Genomic DNA, 24,635 nt, shown 5'->3' with positions numbered 1-24,635 from the left:
AAAATGTAATCCATCAAAGGAAAACAGCACAAAATCCAATTTTATGGCAATATTTGAATGAAAATCAACCCTTTGTGTTTTAAAATCTGCCATGTATAATAAATTCGAAAAAAAAGGCCCTAATTTTATTTTTTGATTTGCGTTTCAGAATTAGAAATAAAATAAACGGAAGGTACACGGACCACTGGCCCACATTTTTTTGTTGTTTAAAAGTAATATCTAAATATCAAAAAAATATTTGATTTTCATCTTATATTCAAAAATGTAAAAATCCTCGTAAACAAGAACGCAAAACAGACCAAAACGGATGTTTATTTTATTTCCATTTGCAGACGTCATGGGTTTTATTTTCAAAGTAAAAGCGGTACGACACCCTGTGTCGCTGTCTTTGTCTTGGAAGAAAATATTTGAGACTTGGCACAACAAGGACCGACTTGTACAGAAACCATTACGCACACATCAAGAGAAACTGAAAAAAAAAAAAAAAATCGGACGTGTTTTCACATTCCAACACCGGAACCGGAAGTAGCCATTTTAAAGACAGAATCGCGGACTTGACCAACAAATCATAAAACCTCATTTATTGCACATTTAAATTGTCAGCTGTTGCACAGAATACATTAAAATTGGAAAATGTGCTAAAGAATAAGAAAAGTAAATAAAATGAGTTAAAAATACTTTTTTTTTTAATGCCATCCTTTTTTCTTTTCTTTTTTTTGCTGCAGCTGTTACATAAACTGTAATATTGTACATGGTAATTTGCATTTGTTATGTATTGTTTATATAATATGTAAATATTACATATATGTTATATTTTATATTGCTACTATGGTACATTTTTAGTCTACTTTATCCCTTTTGTTTCCGCCCTCTTTTTGTGCCCTTGTGTGCCTTACCCTTTCCAACCTTACCCTTTCCATCCTTTGTAACTGAGCCACTGTGTGGAACAATTTCCCTCGTGGATCATTAAGTATGCGGGCGACACAACAGTAGTGGGCGTCGCCCGTGACCACGACGACATGGACTACAGGGAGGAGGTGAAACATCTGGCTGACTGGTGCAGAACCAACAAGCTGGTCCAGAACGTCGACGAGACCGAGGAGATCATGGTCGACTTCAGGAGGCAGCGGTCCAAAGGCACGCGACTTGTAATCTTCCACGGCGTATGAGGGGTGGCCTCGCCGCAGATGTTGTCTTTGCTTTAGCCCGCTAACAGCCGAGGACTTCAAGCACCCCAAGGAAGATAAGACGGCGGCACGCAGACGAAGCAGAGACAAGGCGGTCCAAGGTGTGACCACTCCCTCGGCGATGTTAACTGGGGAACTCCTGAATAAATAGAGGAGCGCGGGAGCTGTGCCTCAGAGCGTGGTGGGAGACTGTAACTGTGTGTGCAGCCCCAAACGTTTCTCCTCATGAGCAAAATTGAACTCTGTCTCTGCGTGATTCCTTGCTTCTTGTCTTGTTTAATAGATAGTTTGAACCTGACAATTTTAGCCCTCCTTTTTTTCTTCCCTTTTTAATAGAGCAACACTAAGAAACAATCATTATGACTAAACATTTATCACTATTTCATACTTTACTCTTCTTCTTTCAGATCTTTTCATAGTTGTCTCTGCGTGATTCCTTGCTTCTTGTCTTGTTTAATAGATAGTTTGAACCTGACAATTTTTGCCCTCCTTTTTTTCTTCCCTTTTTAATAGAGCAACACTAAGAAACAATCATTATGACTAAACATTTATCACTATTTCATACTTTACTCCTCGTCTTTCAGATCTTTTCATAGTTGTCTCTGCGTGATTCCTTGCTTCTTGTCTTGTTTAATAGATAGTTTGAACCTGACAAGTTTTTCCCTCCTTTTTTGTTCCCTTTTAAATAGAGCAACACTAAGAAGCAATCATTATGACTAAACATTTATCACTATTTCATACTTTACTTTTCTTCTTTCAGATCTTTTCATAGTTGTCTCTGCGTGATTCCTTGCTTCTTGTCTTGTTTAATAGATAGTTTGAACCTGACAATTTTTGCCCTCCTTTTTTTCTTCCCTTTTTAATAGAGCAACACTAAGAAACAATCATTATGACTAAACATTTATCACCATTTCATACTTTACTCCTCTTCTTTCAGATCTTTTCAGTTGTCTCTGCGTGATTCCTTGCTTCTTGTCTTGTTTAATAGATAGTTTGAACCTGACAAGTTTTGCCCTCCTTTTTTGTTCCCTTTTTAATAGAGCAACACAAAGAAACAATCATTATGACTAAACATGTATCACTATTTCATACTTTACTCTTCTTCTTTCAGATCTTTTCATAGTTGTCTCTGCGTGATTCCTTGCTTCTTGTCTTGTTTAATAGATAGTTTGAACCTGACAAGTTTTGCCCTCCTTTTTTGTTCCCTTTTTAATAGAGCAACACTAAGAAACAATCATTATGACTAAACATTTATCACTATTTCATACTTTACTCTTCTTCTTTCAGATCTTTTCATAGTTGTCTCTGCGTGATTCCTTGCTTCTTGTCTTGTTTAATAAATAGTTTGAACCTGACAAGTTTTGCCCTCCTTTTTTGTTCCCTTTTAAATAGAGCAACACTAAGAAACAATCATTATGACTAAACATTTATCACTACTTCATACTTTACTCTTCTTCTTTCCGATCTTTTCATAGTTGTCTCTGCGTGATTCCTTGCTTCTTGTCTTGTTTAATAAATAGTTTGAACCTGACAAGTTTTGCCCTCCTTTTCTTCTTCCCTTTTTAATAGAGCAACACTAAGAAACAATCATTATGACTAAACACTTATCACTATTTCATACTTTACTCCTCTTCTTTCAGATCTTTTCATAGTTGTCTCTGCGTGATTCCTTGCTTCTTGTCTTGTTTAATAGATAGTTTGAACCTGACAATTTTTGCCCTCCTTTTTTTGTTCCCTTTTTAATAGAGCAACACTAAGAAACAATCATTATGACTAAACATTTATCACTATTTCATACTTTACTCTTCTTCTTTCAGATCTTTTCATAGTTGTCTCTGCGTGATTCCTTGCTTCTTGTCTTGTTTAATAGTTTGAACCTGACAAGTTTTGCCCTCCTTTTCTTCTTCCCTTTTTAATAGAGCAACACTAAGAAACAATCATTATGACTAAACACTTATCACTATTTCATACTTTACTCCTCTTCTTTCAGATCTTTTCATAGTTGTCTCTGCGTGATTCCTTGCTTCTTGTCTTGTTTAATAGATAGTTTGAACCTGACAATTTTTGCCCTCCTTTTTTTCTTCCCTTTTTAATAGAGCAACACTAAGAAACAATCATTATGACTAAACATTTATCACTATTTCATACTTTACTCTTCTTCTTTCAGATCTTTTCATAGTTGTCTCTGTGTGATTCCTTGCTTCTTGTCTTGTTTAATAGTTTGAACCTGACAAGTTTTGCCCTCCTTTTTTGTTCCCTTTTAAATTGGGTAACACTAAGAAACAATCATTATGACTAAACCTTTATCACTATTTCATACTTTACTCCTCTTCTTTCAGATCTTTTCATAGTTGTCTCTGCGTGATTCCTTGCTTCTTGTCTTGTTTAATAAATAGTTTGAACCTGACAAGTTTTGCCCTCCTTTTCTTCTTCCCTTTTTAATAGAGCAACACTAAGAAACAATCATTATGACTAAACACTTATCACTATTTCATACTTTACTCCTCTTCTTTCAGATCTTTTCATAGTTGTCTCTGCGTGATTCCTTGCTTCTTGTCTTGTTTAATAGATAGTTTGAACCTGACAATTTTTGCCCTCCTTTTTTTGTTCCCTTTTTAATAGAGCAACACTAAGAAACAATCATTATGACTAAACATTTATCACTATTTCATACTTTACTCTTCTTCTTTCAGATCTTTTCATAGTTGTCTCTGCGTGATTCCTTGCTTCTTGTCTTGTTTAATAGTTTGAACCTGACAAGTTTTGCCCTCCTTTTCTTCTTCCCTTTTTAATAGAGCAACACTAAGAAACAATCATTATGACTAAACACTTATCACTATTTCATACTTTACTCCTCTTCTTTCAGATCTTTTCATAGTTGTCTCTGCGTGATTCCTTGCTTCTTGTCTTGTTTAATAGATAGTTTGAACCTGACAATTTTTGCCCTCCTTTTTTTCTTCCCTTTTTAATAGAGCAACACTAAGAAACAATCATTATGACTAAACATTTATCACTATTTCATACTTTACTCTTCTTCTTTCAGATCTTTTCATAGTTGTCTCTGTGTGATTCCTTGCTTCTTGTCTTGTTTAATAGTTTGAACCTGACAAGTTTTGCCCTCCTTTTTTGTTCCCTTTTAAATTGGGTAACACTAAGAAACAATCATTATGACTAAACCTTTATCACTATTTCATACTTTACTCCTCTTCTTTCAGATCTTTTCATAGTTGTCTCTGCGTGATTCCTTGCTTCTTGTCTTGTTTAATAAATAGTTTGAACCTGACAAGTTTTGCCCTCCTTTTTTTGTCTTCCCTTTTTAATAGAGCAACACTAAGAAACAATCATTATGACTAAACATTTATCACTATTTCATACTTTACTCCTCTTCTTTCCGATCTTTTCATAGTTGTCTCTGCGTGATTCCTTGCTTCTTGTCTTGTTTAATAGATAGTTTGAACCTGACAAGTTTTGCCCTCCTTTTTTGTTCCTTTTTTAATAGAGCAACACTAAGAAACAATCATTATGACTAAACATTTATCACTACTTCATACTTTACTCTTCTTCTTTCAGATCTTTTCATAGTTGTCTCTGCGTGATTCTTTGCTTCTTGTCTTGTTTGATAAATAGTTTGAACCTGACAAGTTTTGCCCTCCTTTTTTGTTCCCTTTTCAATAGAGCAACACTAAGAAACAATCATGATGACTACACATTTATCACTATTTCATACTTTACTCCTCTTCTTTCAGATCTTTTCATAGTTGTTGTCAGTACAACTTTTCATTGAGTGGCACAAACACACCATTGTTCCTTCTGTTAGGGTCCCCCTCACTTCTGTAAATATGCACCTCCTTGGAATAAAGTCAAGAAATAAGACGAGTGGTGAGTAGTTCAGGCAAGTCCGGAGCCTGACTCTCACCTGAAGAAGGCTGGGATAGGCTCCAGCTTCCCTCGTAAGCAGAATATGGACAAGCAGTATTCCTCAGAGCGGGATGACTTTGATGGTGAGGGGTGTCTCGGTGTGGGGAATGATGTAGCGCTCCTTCCTCAGCAGACGCAGCAGCAGGTCCTGGGTGTCTTGGGGCCATTTGTAGATCCTCGTGTTTTGGAGCCAGCGGGGGACATGTTCCTGTTACGTCAACACAGACATGAGGAGCTTTTATGTCAATCATGGTGGCTTTGCTTTGAAACCCTCCATAAACATTTTATATACACACTGCGAGTACACAAGCAGTGAAGTTGTCACGTTGTGTAAATGGTAAATAAAAAGAGAATACAACAAATCCTTTTCAACTGCAAAGACAAGATATTTCATGTTCACACTGAGAATCTTTGTTATTTTTTGCAAATATTAGCTCATTTGGAATTTGATGCCTGCAACATGTTTCAAAAAAGCTGGCACAAGTGGCAAAAAAAGAGTGAGAAAGTTGAGGAATGCTCATCAAAAGACTTATTTGGAACATCCCACAGGTGAACGGGCTAATTGGGAACAGGTGGGTGCCATGATTGGGTATAAAAGCAGCTTCCGTGAAATGCTCAGTCGTTCACCAACAAGGACGGGGCGAGGGTCACCACTTTGTCAACAAATGCCCGAGCAAATTGTTGAAGGACAACATTTCTCAACGAGGAATTGAGGGATTTCACCATCTACGCTCCGTAATATCATCAAAAGGTTCAGAGAATGTGGAGAAATCACTGCACGTAAGCCATGATATTATGCACCTTGAACGTAATATCAAAAAGCGACATCGGTGTGTAAAGGATATCTCCACATGGACTCAGGAACACTTCAGAAAACCACTGTCAGTAACTACAGTTGGTCGCTACATCCGTAAGTGCAAGTTAAAACTCTACTATGCAAGGCGAAAACCGTTTATCAACAACACCCAGAACCGCCGTCGGCTTAGCTGGGCCTGAGCTCATCTAAGATGGACTGATGCAAAGTGGAAAAGTGTTCTGTGGTCTGACGAGTCCACATTTCAAATTTGTTTTTGGAAACTGTGGACCAAAGAGGAAAAGAACCACAGGGACTGTTCTAGGGTGAAAGTGTAAAAGGCAGCATGTGTGATGGTATGGGGGTGTATTAGTGGCCAAGACATGGGTAACTTACACATCTGTGAAGGCACCATTAATGCTGAAAGGTACATACAGCTTTTGGAGCAACATATGTTGTTATCATGGACGCCCCTGCTTATTTCAGCAAGACGACGCCAAGCCAGGTGTTACAACAGCGTGGCTTCATAGTAAAAGTAAAGTAAAATAGCAGAAGGAGACTGTTGAACAACTTAAGCTGTACATCAAGCAAGAATGGGAAAGAATTCCACTTCAAAAATGTGTCTCCTCACTTCCCAAACCTTTACTGAGTGTTGTTAAAAGGAAAGGCCATGTAACACACTGGTAAAAATGCCTTTTTTGCAATGTGTTGCTGCCATTACATTCTAAGTTCATGATTATTTGCCAAAAATACCAAAGTTGGTAAGTGTGAACATGAAATATCTTGTCTTTGCAGTCTATTCAATTGAATATAAGTTGAAAAGGATTTGTTGTATTCTCTTTTTATTTAGCATTTACACAACGTGACAACTTCACTGCTTTTGGGGTTTGTACATTAAAACTGGCAAATTCAATTCTCCCAGCCAAATTGAAGAATTCATTGTGGACTTGGACTGCGCTCCTGCAGTACCGTATTTTTTGGGACTATAAGTGGCAGTTTTTTTCATAGTTTGGCCGGGGGTGCGACTTATACTCAGGAGCGACTTATGTGTGAAATGATGAACACATTAGCGTCAAATATCGTATAATATTATTGATGTCATTGACGTAAGAGACTAGACGTATAAGATTTCATGGGATTTAGCAATTAGGAGTGACAGATTGTTTGGTAAACATGTTCTATATGTTATAGTTATTTGAATGACTCTTACCATAATATGTGAGGTTAACATAGCAGTTGGTTATTTATGCCTCATATAACGTACACTTATTCAGCCTGTTGTTCACTATTCTTTACACATTTTAAATAATGTCTATTCTTGCTGTTGGCTTTTATCAAATACATTTCCCCCAAAAATGCCACTTATACTCCAGTGCCACTTATATATGTTTTTTTCCTTCTTTATTATGCATTTTCGGCCGGTGCGACTTATACTCCGGAGCGACTTATACTCCGAAAAACACGGTATTCCATGCTAGGTACCTTGGTAGTGTTGGGAAACAACACCGGAATAAAGCGGAAGTTCAGGCAGCCTTGTTGGATGAACTCATTTTGGATCTGCAACAAATAGAAGATTCACATCTTTTAATGAAGGTAGTGTTTACATTCTTTGTGTGCATTTGAAATGATTCAAACTACTTTGTAATGTGTGAATGTTCCAAACATGTTTCACACATGTTTTATACTCCAACATTCATTCATTTATTGTTATTCTTCTTCTCCACATTTTGGCGCTCTACCTTGCACATTTTTCACCCCATTCAAAGAGTTCCAACTTCAAACTGTTCAGCCTATTCAGGAATCGCAGGCTTTTCTTTGACAAGTTACAAAAATTCACAGATTTCCCAGAATTCCAGGTTTTCCGGGACATTTTTCCCATTTAAAATGAATTGGCCATTTTTCAAACTTCCACCATTCCCACATTTTTCAACCTATTCAAACCATTCCACCTTCAACACATTCCACTCATCCTGGAAATTTTTCGAAGTTCCAAAAAATTCCAGGAATTCCCTTTTTTTTTTTCAAAACCCTTTTCTCTGTGGACTACTCCTTCCACATTTTTCAACCCACTTCAATTGTTCCACCGTCAAAACATTCCAGGACAAAAAACAAAGTTATTTTTTGAACTGGAAAAATTCCCAATTTTCCCGAAATTCCTGAATACCATTTCTCAATTAAAAATGTTACCACTTCGACATTTCTCGACCGATTTCAAAAATTCCAACACCAACCATTTCAACTCATTCAGAACAGTCAAGTCTTAACATTTTCAAAAAAATTCCCGCTTATCCCGAAATTCGCAAATTTCCATGAAATTCCCATTGAGATGAATGAGACATTTTTCAAAGTTCCACAATTCCCACATTTTTCATCTGATTCAAACCGTTCCAACTCCAAAATATTCAGCCTGTTCAAATGTGTGTGCTCACCTTCAACAATTTTGAAAAATTCCCAGATTTCCCAGAATTCCAGGTGTTCCGGGACATTTTTCCCATTTAAAATTAATTGGTAATTTTTCAAACATTCACCATTTCCGCATTTTTCAACCTATTCACACCTTTCCACCTTCAACAAATTCCACTCATCCTGGAAATTCAAACTATCATGTTTCCCAGTTCCAAAAAATTCCAGGAATTCCCTGGAAATTTTTTTGTTCTGTGGACTACTCCTTCCACATTTTTCAACCCACTTCAATCATACCACCTTCAAAACATTCCTCTTAATCAGGACAAAAAACAAAGTTATTTTTTGAACTGGAAAAATTCCCAGTTTTCCCAAAATTCCTGAATACCATTTCTCAATTAAAAATGTTACTACTTCAACATTTCTCGACCGATTCGAAAAATTCCAACACCAACCATTTCAACTCATTCAGAACAGTCAAGTCTTTTTCAAAAAAATTCCAGCTTTTCCCGAAATTCCCAAATTTCCATGAAATTCCCACAATTGCCACATTTTTCATCCGATTCAAACCGTTCCAACTCCAAAATATTCAGCCTGTTCAAATGTGTGTGCTCTCCTTCAACAATGTAAAAAAAATTCCCGGATTTCCAAGAATTCCCAGTTTTCAGGGACATTTTCCCCATTCAAAATGAATTGGCCATTTTTCAAACTTCCACCATTTCCACATTTTTCAACCGATTCAAACCATTCCACCTTCAACACATTCCACTCATCCTGGACATTCAAACTATCATTTTTTACAAGTTCCAAAAAATTCCAGGAATTCCCAGAATTTCCTTTTTTTTCAAACCCTTTTTTCTGTCGACTACTCCTTCCACATTTTTCAACCCACTTTGTTTTTTGAACTGGAAAAATTCCCGTTTTTCCTGGAATTCCTTAATACCATTTCTCAATTAAAAATGTTACTACCTCAACATTTCTCGACCGGTTTGAAAAATTCAACATCAACCATTTCAACTCATTCAGAACAGTCAAGTCTTTTAACATTTTCAAAAAATTCCCGCTTTTCCCGAAATTCCCATTGAGATGAATGGGACATTTTTTAAAGTTCCACAATTGCCACATTTTTCATCTGATTCAAACCGTTCCAACTCCAAAATATTCAGCCTGTTCAAATGTGTGTGCTCACCTTCAACAATTTAAAAAAAATCCCGGATTTCCAAGAATTCCCAGTTTTCAGGGACATTTTCCCCATTCAAAATGAATGGGCCATTTTTCAAACTTCCACCATTTCCACATTTTTCCACCTGTTCAAACCATTCCACCTTCAACACATTCCACTCATCCTGGAAATTCAAACTATCATTTTTCCAAGTTCAAAAAAATTCCAGGAATTCCCTTTTTTTTCCCAACCCTTTTTTCTGTCGACTACTCCTTCCACATTTTTCAACCCACTTTGTTTTTTGAACTGGAAAAATTCCCACATTTCCCAAAATTCCTGGAATTAAAAATGTTACTACCTCAAAATTTTTGGACCGATTTGAAAAATTCCAACACCAACCATTTCAACTCATTCAGAACAGTCAAGTCTTTTAACATTTTCAACAAAATTCCCTCTTTTCCCGAAATTCCCATGAAATTCCCATTGAGATGAATGGGACATTTTTTAAAGCTCCACAATTCCCACATTTTTCAACCTATTCAAACCGTTCCAACTCCAAAATATTCAGCCTGTTCAAATTTGTGTGCTCTCCTTCAACAATTGAAAAAAAAATCCCGGATTTCCAAGAATTACCAGTTTTCAGGGACATTTTCCCCATTCAAAATGAATTAGCCATTTTTCAAACTTCCACCATTTCCACATTTTTCCACCTATTCCAACCATTCCACCTTCAACACATTCCACTCATCCTGGACATTCAAACTATCATTTTTCCAAGTTCCAAAAAATTCCAGGAATTCCCTTTTTTTTCTCCAACCCTTTTTTCTGTCGACTACTCCTTCCACATTTTTCAACCCACTTTGTTTTTTGAACTGGAAAAATTCCCGCATTTCCCGAAATTCCTGGAATTAAAAATGTTACTACCTCAACATTTTTGGACCGATTTGAAAAATTCCAACACCAACCATTTCAACTCATTCAGAACAGTCAAGTCTTTTAACATTTTCAACAAAATTCCCTCTTTTCCCGAAATTCCCATTGAGATGAATGGGACATTTTTTAAAGTTCCACAATTCCCACATTTTTCAACCTATTCAAACCGTTCCAACTCCAAAATATTCAGCCTGTTCAAATTTGTGTGCTCACCTTCAACAATTAAAAAAAAAAATCCCGGATTTCCAAGAATTCCCAGTTTTCAGGGACATTTTCCCCATTCAAAATGAATGGGCCATTTTTCCAAGTTCCACAACTCCCACATTTTTCATCCGATTCAAACCATTCCAACTCCAAAATATTCAGCCTGTTCAAAATTGTGTGCTCTCCTTCAACATTTTAAAAACTAATTCCAAGAATTCCCAGTTTTCAGGGACATTTTCCCCATTCAAAATGACTGGGCCATTTTTCCAAGTTGTACAATTTACACATTTTTAAACCAATTCAAACCATTCCACCTTCAACACATTCAACTCATCCAATTAACCCTTTCCCAAGTTCTAAACCAAATTCCGGTTTTCCTGGAAATGCAAACTGTTCAACATTGAAACGATTCTTCCATTCATACTACATTCTGTCAGCATTGGAGCATTCACACATCATCTAGTTGAGGTGTGTACTATTTCCATCCAGCACAGGAAAGACATCGCAAGCTTCACCTGAGACAACTCACCTGGTTGTGGATGTATTTAGTGTGCATCCCGTGCTCATCATTACCATCCCCCTCCACAACCTCTTTGTACTTGGGACTGATGGCCACAATGATGACGACTGATTGCTGGAAATTGTTCACATTTTATGAATGTACCAGTGAGTAAACATGTTTATTTGTTTAAGTATACCACTGAGACTTACGTCATTCAAAAATCTGTCCATCCATCTGGTGATGCCCATTCGTCTGATGGGACTGTCAAATATATCAATCTGTTGCGTGAAAGTGGGGAGGATTTAGGGACTCTGTAGGGACATGAAAGGTTGGGGAGAAGTGGGATCACCTACTGCTGGTTTGAAGCCGTGACTGGTCAGAAACTTGGTGAAGGGAGTCATCTCCACAGCGATGTCCACCGAATATGTGACGAAAACATTCCCTGCCAAGACACAAAGTCACAACACTTCCATTAGTATCGTATTATCAGTATCAAGCCGATACTAGGGTGATGAGATTGATATTTTTCCATTCACTTTTTTACAAATATCTGTGTCTTTAAGTTGTGTTGTTATTATTGTTGTTTTTTAACCAGTTAGTCCATTCTCAGGGCATTCAATGGATCGCAGTCCAGTTGCCATCGACTGGCAGATGAAGTTGGAACTACAGTGGTGGTCAAAAGTGTACATACACGTGTAAAGAACATGATGTCATGGCTGTCTTGACTGTACATCAATTTTTACAACTCTTATCTGACCACAGAACTTTCCTCCAGAAGGTCTTATCTTTGTCCATGTGATGTCGGATGAAACAAAAATGGAGCTGTTTGGCCACAACACCCAGCAATATGTTTGGAGGAGAAAAGGTGAGACCTTTAATCCCGGGAACACCATTCCTACCGTCAAGCATGGTGGTGGTAGTATTATGCTCTGGGCCTGTTTTGCTGCCAATGGAACTGCTGCTTTAAATGGGACAATGAAAAAGGAGGATTAGCTCCAAATTCAAGTCTTTTAACATTTTCTAAAAATAAATTCCCGCTTTTCCCAAAATTCACACATTTTCATGAAATTCCCATTGAAATCAATGGGACATTTTTCAAAGTTCCACAATTTTTCATTCGATTCAAACCGTTCCAACTCCAAAATATTCAACATTTTCAAAATTGTGTGCTCTCCTTCAACAATTTTTAAAAAATCCCAGATTTCCAAGAATTCCCAGTTTTCAGGGACATTTTTCCAAGTTGCACAATTTCCACATTTTTCAAAATGGTGTGCTCTCCTTCAACAATTAAAAAAAAAATCCCGGATTTCCAAGAATTCCCAGTTTTCAGGGACATTTTTCCCCATTCAAAATGAATGGAACATTTTTCCAAGTTGCACAATTTCCACATTTTTCAACCCATTCCAAACATTCCACCTTCAACACATTCCACTCATCCTGGACCTTCAAACTATCATTTTTCCAAGTTCCAAAAAATTCCAGGATTTTCCAGGATTCAATTTTTTGCAAAGCCCTAATTCCACCCTTTTTTCTGGCGACTACTTTTCAACCCACTTCAACCGTCAAATAATTCCTCTTAATCAGGACAAAAAAACAAAGTTGTTGGTTGTTCTGGAAAAATTCCCACAATGGAACTGCTGCTTTAAATGGGACAATGAAAAAGGAGGATTAGCTCCAAATTCAAGTCTTTTAACATTTTCTAAAAATAAATTCCCGCTTTTCCCAAAATGTACACATTTTCATGAAATCAATGGGACATCTTCCAAAGTGCCACAATTTTTCATCCGATTCAAACCGTTCCAACTCCAAAATATTCAACGTTTTCAACAATTTAAAAAAAATTCCCGGATTTCCAAGAATTCCCACTTTTGAGAGACATTTTTCCCCTTTCAAAATGAATGGGACATTTTTCCAAGTTGCACAATTTCCACATTTTTCAAAATGGTGTGCTCTCCTTCAACAATTAAAAAAAAATATCCCGGATTTCCAAGAATTCCCAGTTTTCAGGGACATTTTTCCCCATTCAAAATGAATGGGACATTTTTCAAGTTGCACAATTTCCACATTTTTCAACCCATTCCAAACATTCCACCTTCAACACATTACACTCATCCTGGACATTCAAACTATCATTTTTCCAAGTTCCAAAAAATTCCAAGATTTTCCAGAATTCCATTTTTTGCAAAGCCCTAATTCCACCCTTTTTTCTGGCGACTACTTTTCAACCCACTTCAACCGTCAAATAATTCCTCTTAATCAGGACAAAAAAACAAAGTTGTTTGTTGAACTGGAAAAATTCCCACAATGGAACTGCTGCTTTAAATGGGACAATGAAAAAGGAGGATTAGCTCCAAATTCAAGTCTTTTAACATTTAAAAAAAAAAAGGTTCCCGCTTTTCCCAAAATTCACACATTTTCATGAAATTCCCATTGAGATGAATGAGACATTTTTCAAAGTTCCACAATTCCCACATTTTTCAACCTATTCAAACCGTTCCAACTCCAAAATATTCAGCCTGTTCAAATGTGTGTGCTCACCTTCAACCATTTAAAAAAATTCCAGGATTTCCAAGAATTCCCAGTTTTCAGGGACTTTTTCCCCATTCAAAATGAATGGGCCATTTTTCCAACTTGCACAATTCCCACATTTTAAAACCAATTCAAACCATTCCAACATCAACACATTCCACTCATCCTGGAAATATTTTTTTTCCAAGTTCCAAAAAATTCCAGGAATTCCCAGAATTTCCTTTTTTTTCAAACCCTTTTTTCTGTCGACTACTCCTTCCACATTTTTCAACCCACTTTGTTTGTTGAACTGGAAAAAGTCCCGCATTTCCCGAAATTCCTGGAATTAAAAATGTTACTACCTCAAAATGTTTGGACCGATTTGAAAAATTCCAACACCGACCATTTCAACTCATTCAGAACAGTCAAGTCTTTTAACATTTTCAAAAAATTCCCGCTTTTCCCGAAATTCCCATTGAGATGAATGGGACATTTTTTAAAGCTCCACAATTCCCACATTTTTCAACCTATTCAAACCGTTCCAACTCCAAAATATTCAGCCTGTTCAAATGTGTGTGCTCTCCTTCAACAATTTTAAAAAATTCCCAGATTTCCCAGAATTCCAGGTGTTCCGGGACATTTTTCCCATTTAAAATTAATTGGTAATTTTTCAACCTTCTTCTTCATCGTATGGGCAGCTGTTTTCCGGCACCCGGACCTGAGGCCGAGGGTCTATGCCTTTTACCACCCCAGGCCCGGGGGGCCCTCCCGTTCATATGTCAGGACACACAGAAGTGAGCCAGGTCACCGAGCAGTCATCCAGGTCCGCCAGGCCACGCAAACCATTAGGAGCACGATAAATCGGGCAACGCAGGATCACGTGGTCGGCAGTCTGCTCCTCCGCGCCACACTCACACGTCGCGTTAGGTGCTAAGCCCCACTGGAACATGTTTGAGCGAAAGCGACCGACACCAGTTCGGAGGCGGTTAAGCCTCACCCAGGCCACTCGTGGTAGTGAGAGGCCTGGTATTGAGCCGGTGTCAGGTATGAAGTCACGGAGTCTGGAGGAGATGGTATGCTCCAGGTCCGTGCTCCATTTGTGATTCGCCCAGTGAGCCGCCCTGATGTTGTTGTCACTGCATTGCTGCAGGAGCTTCAGGGCGGCTGGTACCAGTGGGTCTCTGGAGGGGAGGCGGGGCGTTGGCTCTGAGGAGAGTGTGAGCCTTTCATGGAGCAGGTGGTTCTCATCCATGTTTGCCCGGCCCGCCAGAGTTGCTACAGCACCTTGGCGACGAAGCTCAGCGGGTTGGATGCCTGCTAAGATGGGCAGTAGCTCCACAGGGGTGGGGCGCAGGCATCCAGTGATAACACGCAAGGCTTCGTTGATCGGGACATCAAGTTGTTTAGAGTGAGCACTGCGCGCCCAGACAGGTGCGCAGTGCTCAGCAGTTGAGTAATTTTTCAAACATTCACCATTTCCACATTTTTCAATCTATTCACACCTTTCCACCTTCAACAAATTCCACTCATCCTGGAAATTCAAACTATCATGGGAAACATGATAGTTTGAATTTCCAGGATGAGTTCCAAAAAATTCCAGGAATTCCCTGGAAATGTTTTTGTTCTGTGGACTACTCCTTCCACATTTTTCAACCCACTTCAATCGTTGCACCATCCAAACATTCCTCTTAATCAGGACAAAAAACAAAGTTATTTTTTTAACTGGAAAAATTCCCGATTTTCCCGAAATTCCTGAATACCATTTCTCAATTAAAAATGTTACTACTTCAACATTTCTCGACCGATTTGAAAAATTCCAACACCAACCACTTCAACTCATTCAGAACAGTCAAGTCTTAACATTTTCAAAAAAATTCCAGCTTTTCCCGAAATTCCCAAATTTCCATGAAATTCCCATTGAGATGAATGGGACATTTTTCAAAGTTCCACAATTCCCACATTTTTCAACCTATTCAAACCATTCCAACTCCAAAATATTCAGCCTGTTCAAATGTGTGTGCTCACCTTCAACAATTTAAAAAAATTCCCAGATTTCCAAGAATTCCCACTTTTGAGGGACATTTTTCCCCTTTCAAAATGAATGGGCCATTTTTCCAAGTTGCACAATTTCCACATTTTTCAAAATGGTGTGCTCTCCTTCAACAATTAAAAAAAAAAATCCCGGATTTCCAAGAATTCCCAGTTTTCAGGGACATTTTTCCCCATTCAAAATGAATGGGACATTTTTCCAAGTTGCACAATTTCCACATTTTTCAACCCATTCCACCTTCAACACATTCAACTCATCCTGGACATTCAAACTATCATTTTTCCAAGTTCCAAAAAATTCCAGGATTTTCCAGAATTCCATTTTTTGCAAAGCCCTATTTCCACCCTTTTTTCTGGCGACTACTTTTCAACCCACTTCAACCGTCAAATAATTCCTCTTAATCAGGACAAAAAAAACTAAGTTTTTTGTTGAACTGGAAAAATTCCCACAATGGAACTGCTGCTTTAAATGGGACAATGAAAAAGGAGGATTAGCTCCAAATTGTTCAGGACAAGCTAAAATCATCAGCCCGGAGGTTGGGTCTTGTTGGGTGTTCCAACAGGACAATGACGTCAAAAGTGGTAAAGGAATGGCTAAATCAGGCTAGAATGAAGGTTTTAGAATGGCCTTCCCAAAGTCCTGACTTAAAGGTGTGGACAATGCTGAAGAAACAAGTCCATGTCAGAAAAGCAACACATTTAGCTGAACTGCAGCAATTTAGTGGTCAAGTGGTCAAGCAGAAGCTTGTGGATGGCTACCAAAAGCGCCTTATTGCAGGTCAACTTGCCAAGGGACATGTCAGCAAATATTATGTATACTTTTGATTAGTCACATTTTCAGTAGACCCATAATAAATTCATAAAAGAAGCAAACTTCATGAATGTTTTTAGTGAGCAACAAGTATGTGCTCCAATCACTACATCACAAACAAATAAGAGTTGTAGAAATGATTGACAGCCATGACATGATGTTCTTTACACGTGTACATACACTTTTGACCACCACTGTATACGCTACTTTGTTTTAGAAATGTCAACAACGGAGGATGCATGTGCATGTACGAGCCGTTCTGCCCCACAACATGAGGATAGAGAAAAAGAAGGAGCTTCTTGACTACTATGGCGGACTCGCGCAAGGCACTTTGGGTACATCGCTACCATATATAGATATATGTAGCAAAAACTCCAAACGGCTCGTTTCTTGTATGAGTTAAGGCAAGATTGTTTTATAAATATCTCCACAATGCCTGCCAAGTTTGCTTTCAAATTTCGGGGACTTATGCAAATCCCAAATACCCAACAGCAGGTAACAACAGGTAAGAAAAGTTGCTTTTGCGTAATAAGTCCCCTTGAACTATTTGAATACAGCCCTGATTAGGGTTGTCCCGATACCAATATTTTGGTACCAGTACCGGTACCACAATGTATTTCGATACTTTGATACTTTTCTTAATAAAGGGGACCACAAAAAATGTCATTATTGTCTTTATTGTAACGACAAATGTTAGTGTACATGAAACATATGTTTATTATTGTCATTTAGTCCTTCAATAAAATAGTGAACATACTAGACAACTTGTCTTTTAGTAGTAAGTAAACAAACAAAGACTCCTAATTATGCAGTAACATATTGTGTCATTTATACACCTATTATTTTGTACACATTATGAGGGACAAACTGTAAAAAATGGATCATTAATCCACTTGTTCATTTACTGTTAATATCTGCTTATTTTCTGTTTGAACATGTTCTATCTACACTTCTGTTCAAATGTAATAATCACTTATTGTTCTCTTCTTTGATACTTGACATTAGTTTTGGATGATACCACACATTTAGGTATGGATCTGATACCAAGTAGTTACAGGATCATACATTGGTCATATTCAAAGTCCGGTACTATACTAGAACCGATATACCGTACAACCCGAGCCCTGATAAACGGACTCATTTTTCATAGAAATGACTCTTTTGGCTGTTAAATTTGATGTCGACTCAATCGGGCACTTTTTGGTCCTAAAAAGCGGGTGGACCAAGACAACATAAACGGGTGGTGGACATAAGGGACTCAAGCAGGTTCTATTGTAAGAATATGTCACAGGGCGACACACAAAAAAACCCAGACTTGACTTTAATTGAGGTGAAAGTAGGCCGACATGTTCTTGTAGGCTGAGAGAACCCACACAAACACAGACAGAACCCACACAAACACAGACAGAACCCACACAAACACAGACAGAACCCACACAAACCAAAGATTGGAATCCAAAAGCTAAATATGAGTAAAAAGCAATATGATATAATGAGAGTTACTTACTGTACTCCTCTGGGAGACTGACGGTCCACTTGGTCTCCTTGGTTCCTGGACCAGGATCAGACTGATTGGGATGCTGTATGACGGCCTCACACATGACATCTCTGGCATGCGGGTGTTGCAGGCAGTCCCTGTGGTCGGCCGGGTGGCGACACATGCACGGCCGCGGACACCGTGGACCGACACCTGCGAGGACAAGGACTGCGCTTAAGGAGATTGTGAGGGAAATAATATTTGATATGCGTCTACAAGGTTACATTTTTAAATGATATGATGATATTGGAGTATACGTTCTCACGCAGTTGCTTTTAGCTGCGGGCATTACGCTACACTCACTCTTTCTTGTCTCTCCTTCTCACAGAGACGTAAAACAAGCGCACATATGTAGTCAGTGCTCCAGCGTTGAGCAGGTAGGTGCTTAGCAGGTAATCATCATGCTGCGGACTCTCCCCAAATGATAATGAACACCTCCCAGTCAACTACTAGTAACATCACTATGAGCCCGTCGACCTTCTAGCTCGCAATCCTGGCTTGAGGTGAAGGCTAATTAGCTTTTAGCGTAACGTTAGCTCATTTTGCCGTGTGTGTGTGTGTGTGTGTGTGTGTGTGTGTTACGGACAGCAAAGCCCTGTCTGTCTGTTATTTCACTTGACCTTTTTCTGTGTTGATTGAGCTGTGTTGAAGCAGCAAAAAAAGGACATCATGTTAAATGAATAGTTTCTGTCTCTGATAGTTGATATAATAATGTAAGTGCATCATTAAGCCTACATGAACTCCATGGTGTTCAGGGATGAATAGTCTCTCCTATTGCTATTGTACTATTTTTTTCAGTTATAGTTACATGAATCATTAGTAATGCAGCAGCCTAGTTTTGAATGGCAGGGTCCCTGCTATCACATGTTGATACAAATATAACATTTACATCATAAAAATCCACTACAGGCTTCCCAAATGCTGTAATAAATTAAGCATGATGAGTAGGGATGATGTTTGATAAGGAATTATCGAGTTCGAGCCCATTATCAAATCCTCTTATCGAACCGATTCCTTATCGATTCTCTTATGGAGTCCAGATAGGTTGTTGTATATGGAAAAAAACACACAATATTTGGTTTAACAAAAGCTCACTTTTATTATATAAGAAAAAATAAAATCTAATAAATAAATAAATATTGACTGTTACCCACCTAAAAAAATAAAGTAAAATAAATAAATATTGACTGTTGTTACCCAAAGTATATTAAGTGGGATTTTTCAGAGAAACAAATATATACAGTAACACAAAAACAACCTGTCTCTGTGATCACTATAGGTGTATAAATAATAATATAGTGTTAAATAAAATCAGTCCCTTGGGCACAAAACTGAAAATAATACAGCTCTCCAAAAAGTGCACTTCTGCAGCTATTGGAACATAACTGTTTGTTATGATGCTTTGACATTTTTGCACTTTATTTCTTTATTGAAAGAAAATTCTATGAAGAGAAAAGTTGTTTGCAAATGTGGTTACAATGCTAAAAAATGAAAAGCTAAAGCTAAAAAAAGAAATACACTTTATTGAGTTAACATTATTTCTTTATAGGGGGAAAAATGTTATGAGCTAGAGAATATAACAACTACACTACCCAGCATGCAACGGGAGTTACGAGCATGCGCGGTAGCCCCGAAAAGTGTTGTTGCATGTCGTCACCCGTGAAAGTAAACGTCAAGAACTCAGCCAACACGCCTCGTCTGCATTATTTATAATTAGACAGACAACACATATACAGTGTGATTTTGTTTTGTTTACAAGGAAAGAAAAACAAAAGTTAAAAAAGGGAGATATGTTGTATATATATGTATGTGCTGCGGTTGTTTTAAGAACGTTGCGACAGCTGCCGTAAAGGAGGTGCGTTGCTAGCCTGGTTGCTATGTTTCCGGTTGGTGGTAAAAGTGTTGGTCATGTGTTTTACCCTGCTCAAATCTCTCAGTAAAGTTATTCGATGGATTATAGCTTTTGTTTTGAACTTTATTACACTTTGGAGCGCTTTTTCCGGTCCATTGTTTTTCCTGCTTTCGCTATCTGCGCCTAATGACTGAGCTACGTGACGTCATTTCTTGTGATGTCCCACGGAGCATTTCTGGTCGGGACGGGATTCGAATAAAGAACCAACTCAATTCCTTTACTATAGTGGTCTCGATAACGGGTACCGGTTCTCAAAAAGGGATTCGAGTCCGAGGACTCGGTTCTTTTCTTATCAAACAACCGGGAAAACCGGTTTCGAGTATCATCCCTAATGATGAGTTGACTTGAAACTGTTTAATGTTGCACTTTTTATATGTAGAAGAAAAGTTTTGTCATTGTATTTAATCTGAGCAACAACTTGAGGCAGTTTAATGTTGATTAACGTGGGCAGAATTATTATAGTGTTCCCAATGTTAAAATGATAAAGCCATTGTTTACAAATTTGGTAAATAAATAACCAAAACATTTAGATTTTGTTGTTTTCTTACTGTACCGAAAATGAACCGAACCGTGACCTCTAAACCGAGGTACGTACCGAACCGAAATGTTTGTGTACCGTTACACCCCTAGTAAATACAGTTCCACTCACCAGGAAGATACTGGGTACAGTAGGCGTTGGCGTCAGACACGAGTGGGAGAGGTGGCTCTAAGCCCTCGGACTCATCCACGGAGCTCTCAGGCTGGTTTTCAGTCCAACTAGTTAGTGGACGTGAGTAAAGTTCAGAGTTGGCAGCACTGTCACTTGTGTTGAAATAACGCCGAAGGAGGATGTCCCGTTGCACCGTCTGCTCCTCGAAGCTTGGTCCTTCACCACATGGCTGGTAGTGCATGCTCTCATCCGTCTCCACGGGAACACTCTGACCAGGCCACAGGTCCAGAGAAGCACCTGCACAACACACTTGACATTAATACCACTAATTACTGCTTACAGTCACATGAAATCTTGTTTTTTTACCTTTAGAAGTGTCCATCATGCCACTTGGAATCCGTGCCTGCTTACCTGGACACACCTGTAGACTCTGCACACCTGTATTAAATATACAACATATCCACAACTAAATATGCAATATTGGTAATAGTAGTGTAGTGCAGTGGTTCACCAAGTACCACCATTATGACAACATTAAATACTAGACCTAAGTATTCATTAAGTACCACCATTATGACAACATTAAATACTAGACCTAAGTATTCATTAAGTACCACCATTATGACAACATTAAATACTAGACCTAAGTATTCATTAAGTACCACCATAATGACAACATTAAATACAGTAGTGTAGTAGACCTAAGTATTCATTAAGTACCAACATAATGACATTAAATACTAGACCTAAGTATTCATTAAGTACCACCATAATGACAACATTAAATACTAGACCTAAATATTCATTAAGTACCACCATAGTGACAACATTAAATACTAGACCTAAGTATTCATTAAGTACCACCATAGTGACAACATTAAATACTAGACCTAAGTATTCATTAAGTACCACCATAATGACAACATTAAATACTAGACCTAAGTATTCATTAAGTACCACCATTATGACAACATTAAATACTAGACCTATTAAGTACCACCATTATGACAACATTAAATACTAGACCTAAGTATTCATTAAGTACCACCATAATGACAACATTAAATACAGTAGTGTAGTAGACCTAAGTATTCATTAAGTACCAACATAATGACATTAAATACTAGACCTAAGTATTCATTAAGTACCACCATAATGACAACATTAAATACTAGACCTAAATATTCATTAAGTACCACCATAGTGACAACATTAAATACTAGACCTAAGTATTCATTAAGTACCACCATTATGACAACATTAAATACTAGACCTATTAAGTACCACCATTATGACAACATTAAATACTAGACCTAAGTATTCATTAAGTACCACCATAATGACAACATTAAATACTAGACCCAAATATTCATTAAGTACCACCATTATGACAACATTAAATACTAGACCTAAGTATTCATTAAGTACCACCATAATGACAACATTAAATACTAGACCTAAGTATTCATTAAGTACCACCATAATGACAACATTAAATACAGTAGTGTAGTAGACCTAAGTATTCATTAAGTACCACCATAATGATAACATTAAATACAGTAGTGTAGAAGACCTAAGTATTCATTAAGTACCACCATAATGACAACATTAACATACAGTAGTGTAGTAGACCTAAGTATTCATTAAGTACCACCATAATGACACCATTAAATACAGTAGTGTAGTAGACCTAAGTATTCATTAAGTACCACCATAATGACAACATTAAATACTAGACTTAAGTATTCATTAAGTACCACCATAATGACAACATTAAATACAGTAGTGTAGTAGACCTAAGTATTCGTTAAGTACCAACATAATGACATTAAATACTAGACCTAAGTATTCATTAAGTACCACCATAAAGACAACATTAAATACTAGACCTAAGTATTCATTAAGTACCACCATAATGACAACATTAACACACAGTAGTGTAGTAGACCTAAGTATTCATTAAGTACCACCATAATGACAACATTAAATACAGTAGTGTAGTAGACCTAAGTATTCATTAAGTACCACCATAATGACAACATTAACATACAGTAGTGTAGTAGAATAGGAGGATACAATAGCTCACCGGCGTCACAACGTAAACAAATGCCATGGGTGGATCTACACCTGACATCCACTGTAATGATACCAAGTACAGGAGCGTATCTAGTCGATACTGCTATGATTACATAAATATTTCTTATTGTTACAAAATATTTTCTTTTTAAAAAAATTCATATTATGTTTATAAAGTCAGTAAATACGTCCCTGGACACATGAGGACTTTGAATATGACCAATGTATGATCCTGTAACTACTTAGTATCGGATCGATACCCAAGTGTGTGGTATCATCCAAAACTAATGTAAAGTATCAAAGAAGAGAAGAATAAGTGATTATTACATTTTAACAGAAGTGTAGATAGAACATGTTAAAACAGAAAATAAGCAGATATTAACAGTAAATGAACAAGTGGATTAATAATAAATTTTTACAGTTTGTCCCTCATAATGTGTACAAAATAATAGGTGTATAAATGACACAATATGTTACTGCAGACTAAATAGGAGTCTTTGTTTGTTTACTTACTACTAAAAGACAAGTTGTCTAGTATGTTCACTATTTTATTTAAGGACTAAATGACAATAATAAACATATGTTTCATGTACACTAACATTTTTTGTTACAATAATGACATTTTTTTGCGGTCCCCTTTATTTAGAAAAGTATGGAAATACATTTTGGTATGGAAACAACCCTAGTTTGATGGTACTAATACAATAACAACATAACAAACATTAGTGATATTACTGTAGTAATATCGATCTGATACTTTACCGAGGATGTCGTTGTGGCTTGTACAGCCCTTTGAGACACTTGTGATTTAGGGCTATATAAATAAACATTGATTGATTGATACTTGCTTTTGGTATCAAAACCATCCCTACTTGGATCAATCCGCCCACCTCTATAGTTTGGCTCGCACCTTGTTTTTAAATGGCACATAATTCTGACTTTAAAATGAAGCAAGAAAACTGCAGCAAAAACATGGAAAAGTTGAAATGATGATACTGATGAAAATAAAAAATGCCAAACTTTGTCATCAGTGACACAAAACTGATTATTTTTAGCCTGTTAGAAAAACAAACAAACATGTTTTGTATGCAACGTTGGACACCACACCTGAGTACAAAGTACACAAGCAGAACGAACACTTGGCAGGTAGCGCCGCGCGAACAATTAGCGATTAAGTTGATTTAGACTTACGAATTGGACAAGTTTGGATACGCAGAAGGAATAATAACACACTTTTATAGTCGAAGGTCTTACCTGTCAGCCGCAGGACGAACCTGTTCCGACTCCACCAGGAAGTATGTCCAGAGCTTGGACCTCTCAGCCAATCAGAGCGAGAGCTTGGACCTCTCAGCCAATCAGAGCGAGGCATACTTGCTTCTGATCTCAGGCTCAAATGAAATCTGATCCCAAAAAGCCACACCCACTCGATGAGGAAGACGTATAAACTTTGTATTTATTTATTTATTATTTTGTATTAAATTGAACAATGTATGTTCTGCCCTCACTATATGTGTTGAGGTTGTACAGCTTGGCAGACAGCTAACAACCAATCCAGAATTACGTTCTAATAAAGTTCCAAAGCAGATGAATCCATTTAGGCTCTTATTTCTTATTATTTGTAAAACTGAAATACACACAATGACAAATGTATAAGCTATATGATTCAATTAACTTACTGAAATGTAATACATAATATGTAAACATTAGCTTTACACAGATATACAGACAACAAATACTGCTGAGTGTTAAAACAATTTCCATGGTGGAAATATGCGACCGGCAGCCATTTTAAATCCTCAAACATACATTAAATTAGTGCACAAAAATCGTTTTTCAATACACATCTTACTATCAAATTGAGCCACTTTCCACCTTCATATTGAGCCACATAAACATGTTAAACAGTTTACTTACAGACTTATCTTTTCCAAGGCTTGTAAGTGTTCTGTAAAGGAATGGTTGTTGTTGAGTGTGTTGTACCACGGACCCAT

The 24,635-nt window shown here is 37.4% G+C and overlaps 1 protein-coding gene across 1 annotated transcript; it reads right to left on the bottom strand.

Moving 5' to 3' along the window:
• traf3ip2a (TRAF3 interacting protein 2a) lies at window positions 1-24,635 on the bottom strand. Its single transcript, XM_062043277.1, has 10 exons — window positions 24,559-24,635; window positions 23,899-24,044; window positions 20,935-21,006; window positions 20,569-20,865; window positions 17,978-18,160; window positions 11,456-11,544; window positions 11,312-11,380; window positions 11,130-11,234; window positions 7,381-7,455; window positions 1-5,313 (listed from the first exon to the last, which is right to left on the bottom strand). Exons 1-10 carry the CDS (start codon window positions 24,633-24,635, stop codon window positions 5,167-5,169), a joined length of 1,260 nt encoding a protein of 419 aa, XP_061899261.1. The 3' UTR covers window positions 1-5,166.

Source organism: Entelurus aequoreus, linkage group LG03, assembly GCF_033978785.1.
Source record: "Entelurus aequoreus isolate RoL-2023_Sb linkage group LG03, RoL_Eaeq_v1.1, whole genome shotgun sequence".
NCBI classification, from domain to species: domain Eukaryota; kingdom Metazoa; phylum Chordata; class Actinopteri; order Syngnathiformes; family Syngnathidae; genus Entelurus; species Entelurus aequoreus.
This window is presented reverse-complemented; position numbering and strand designations above follow the sequence as displayed.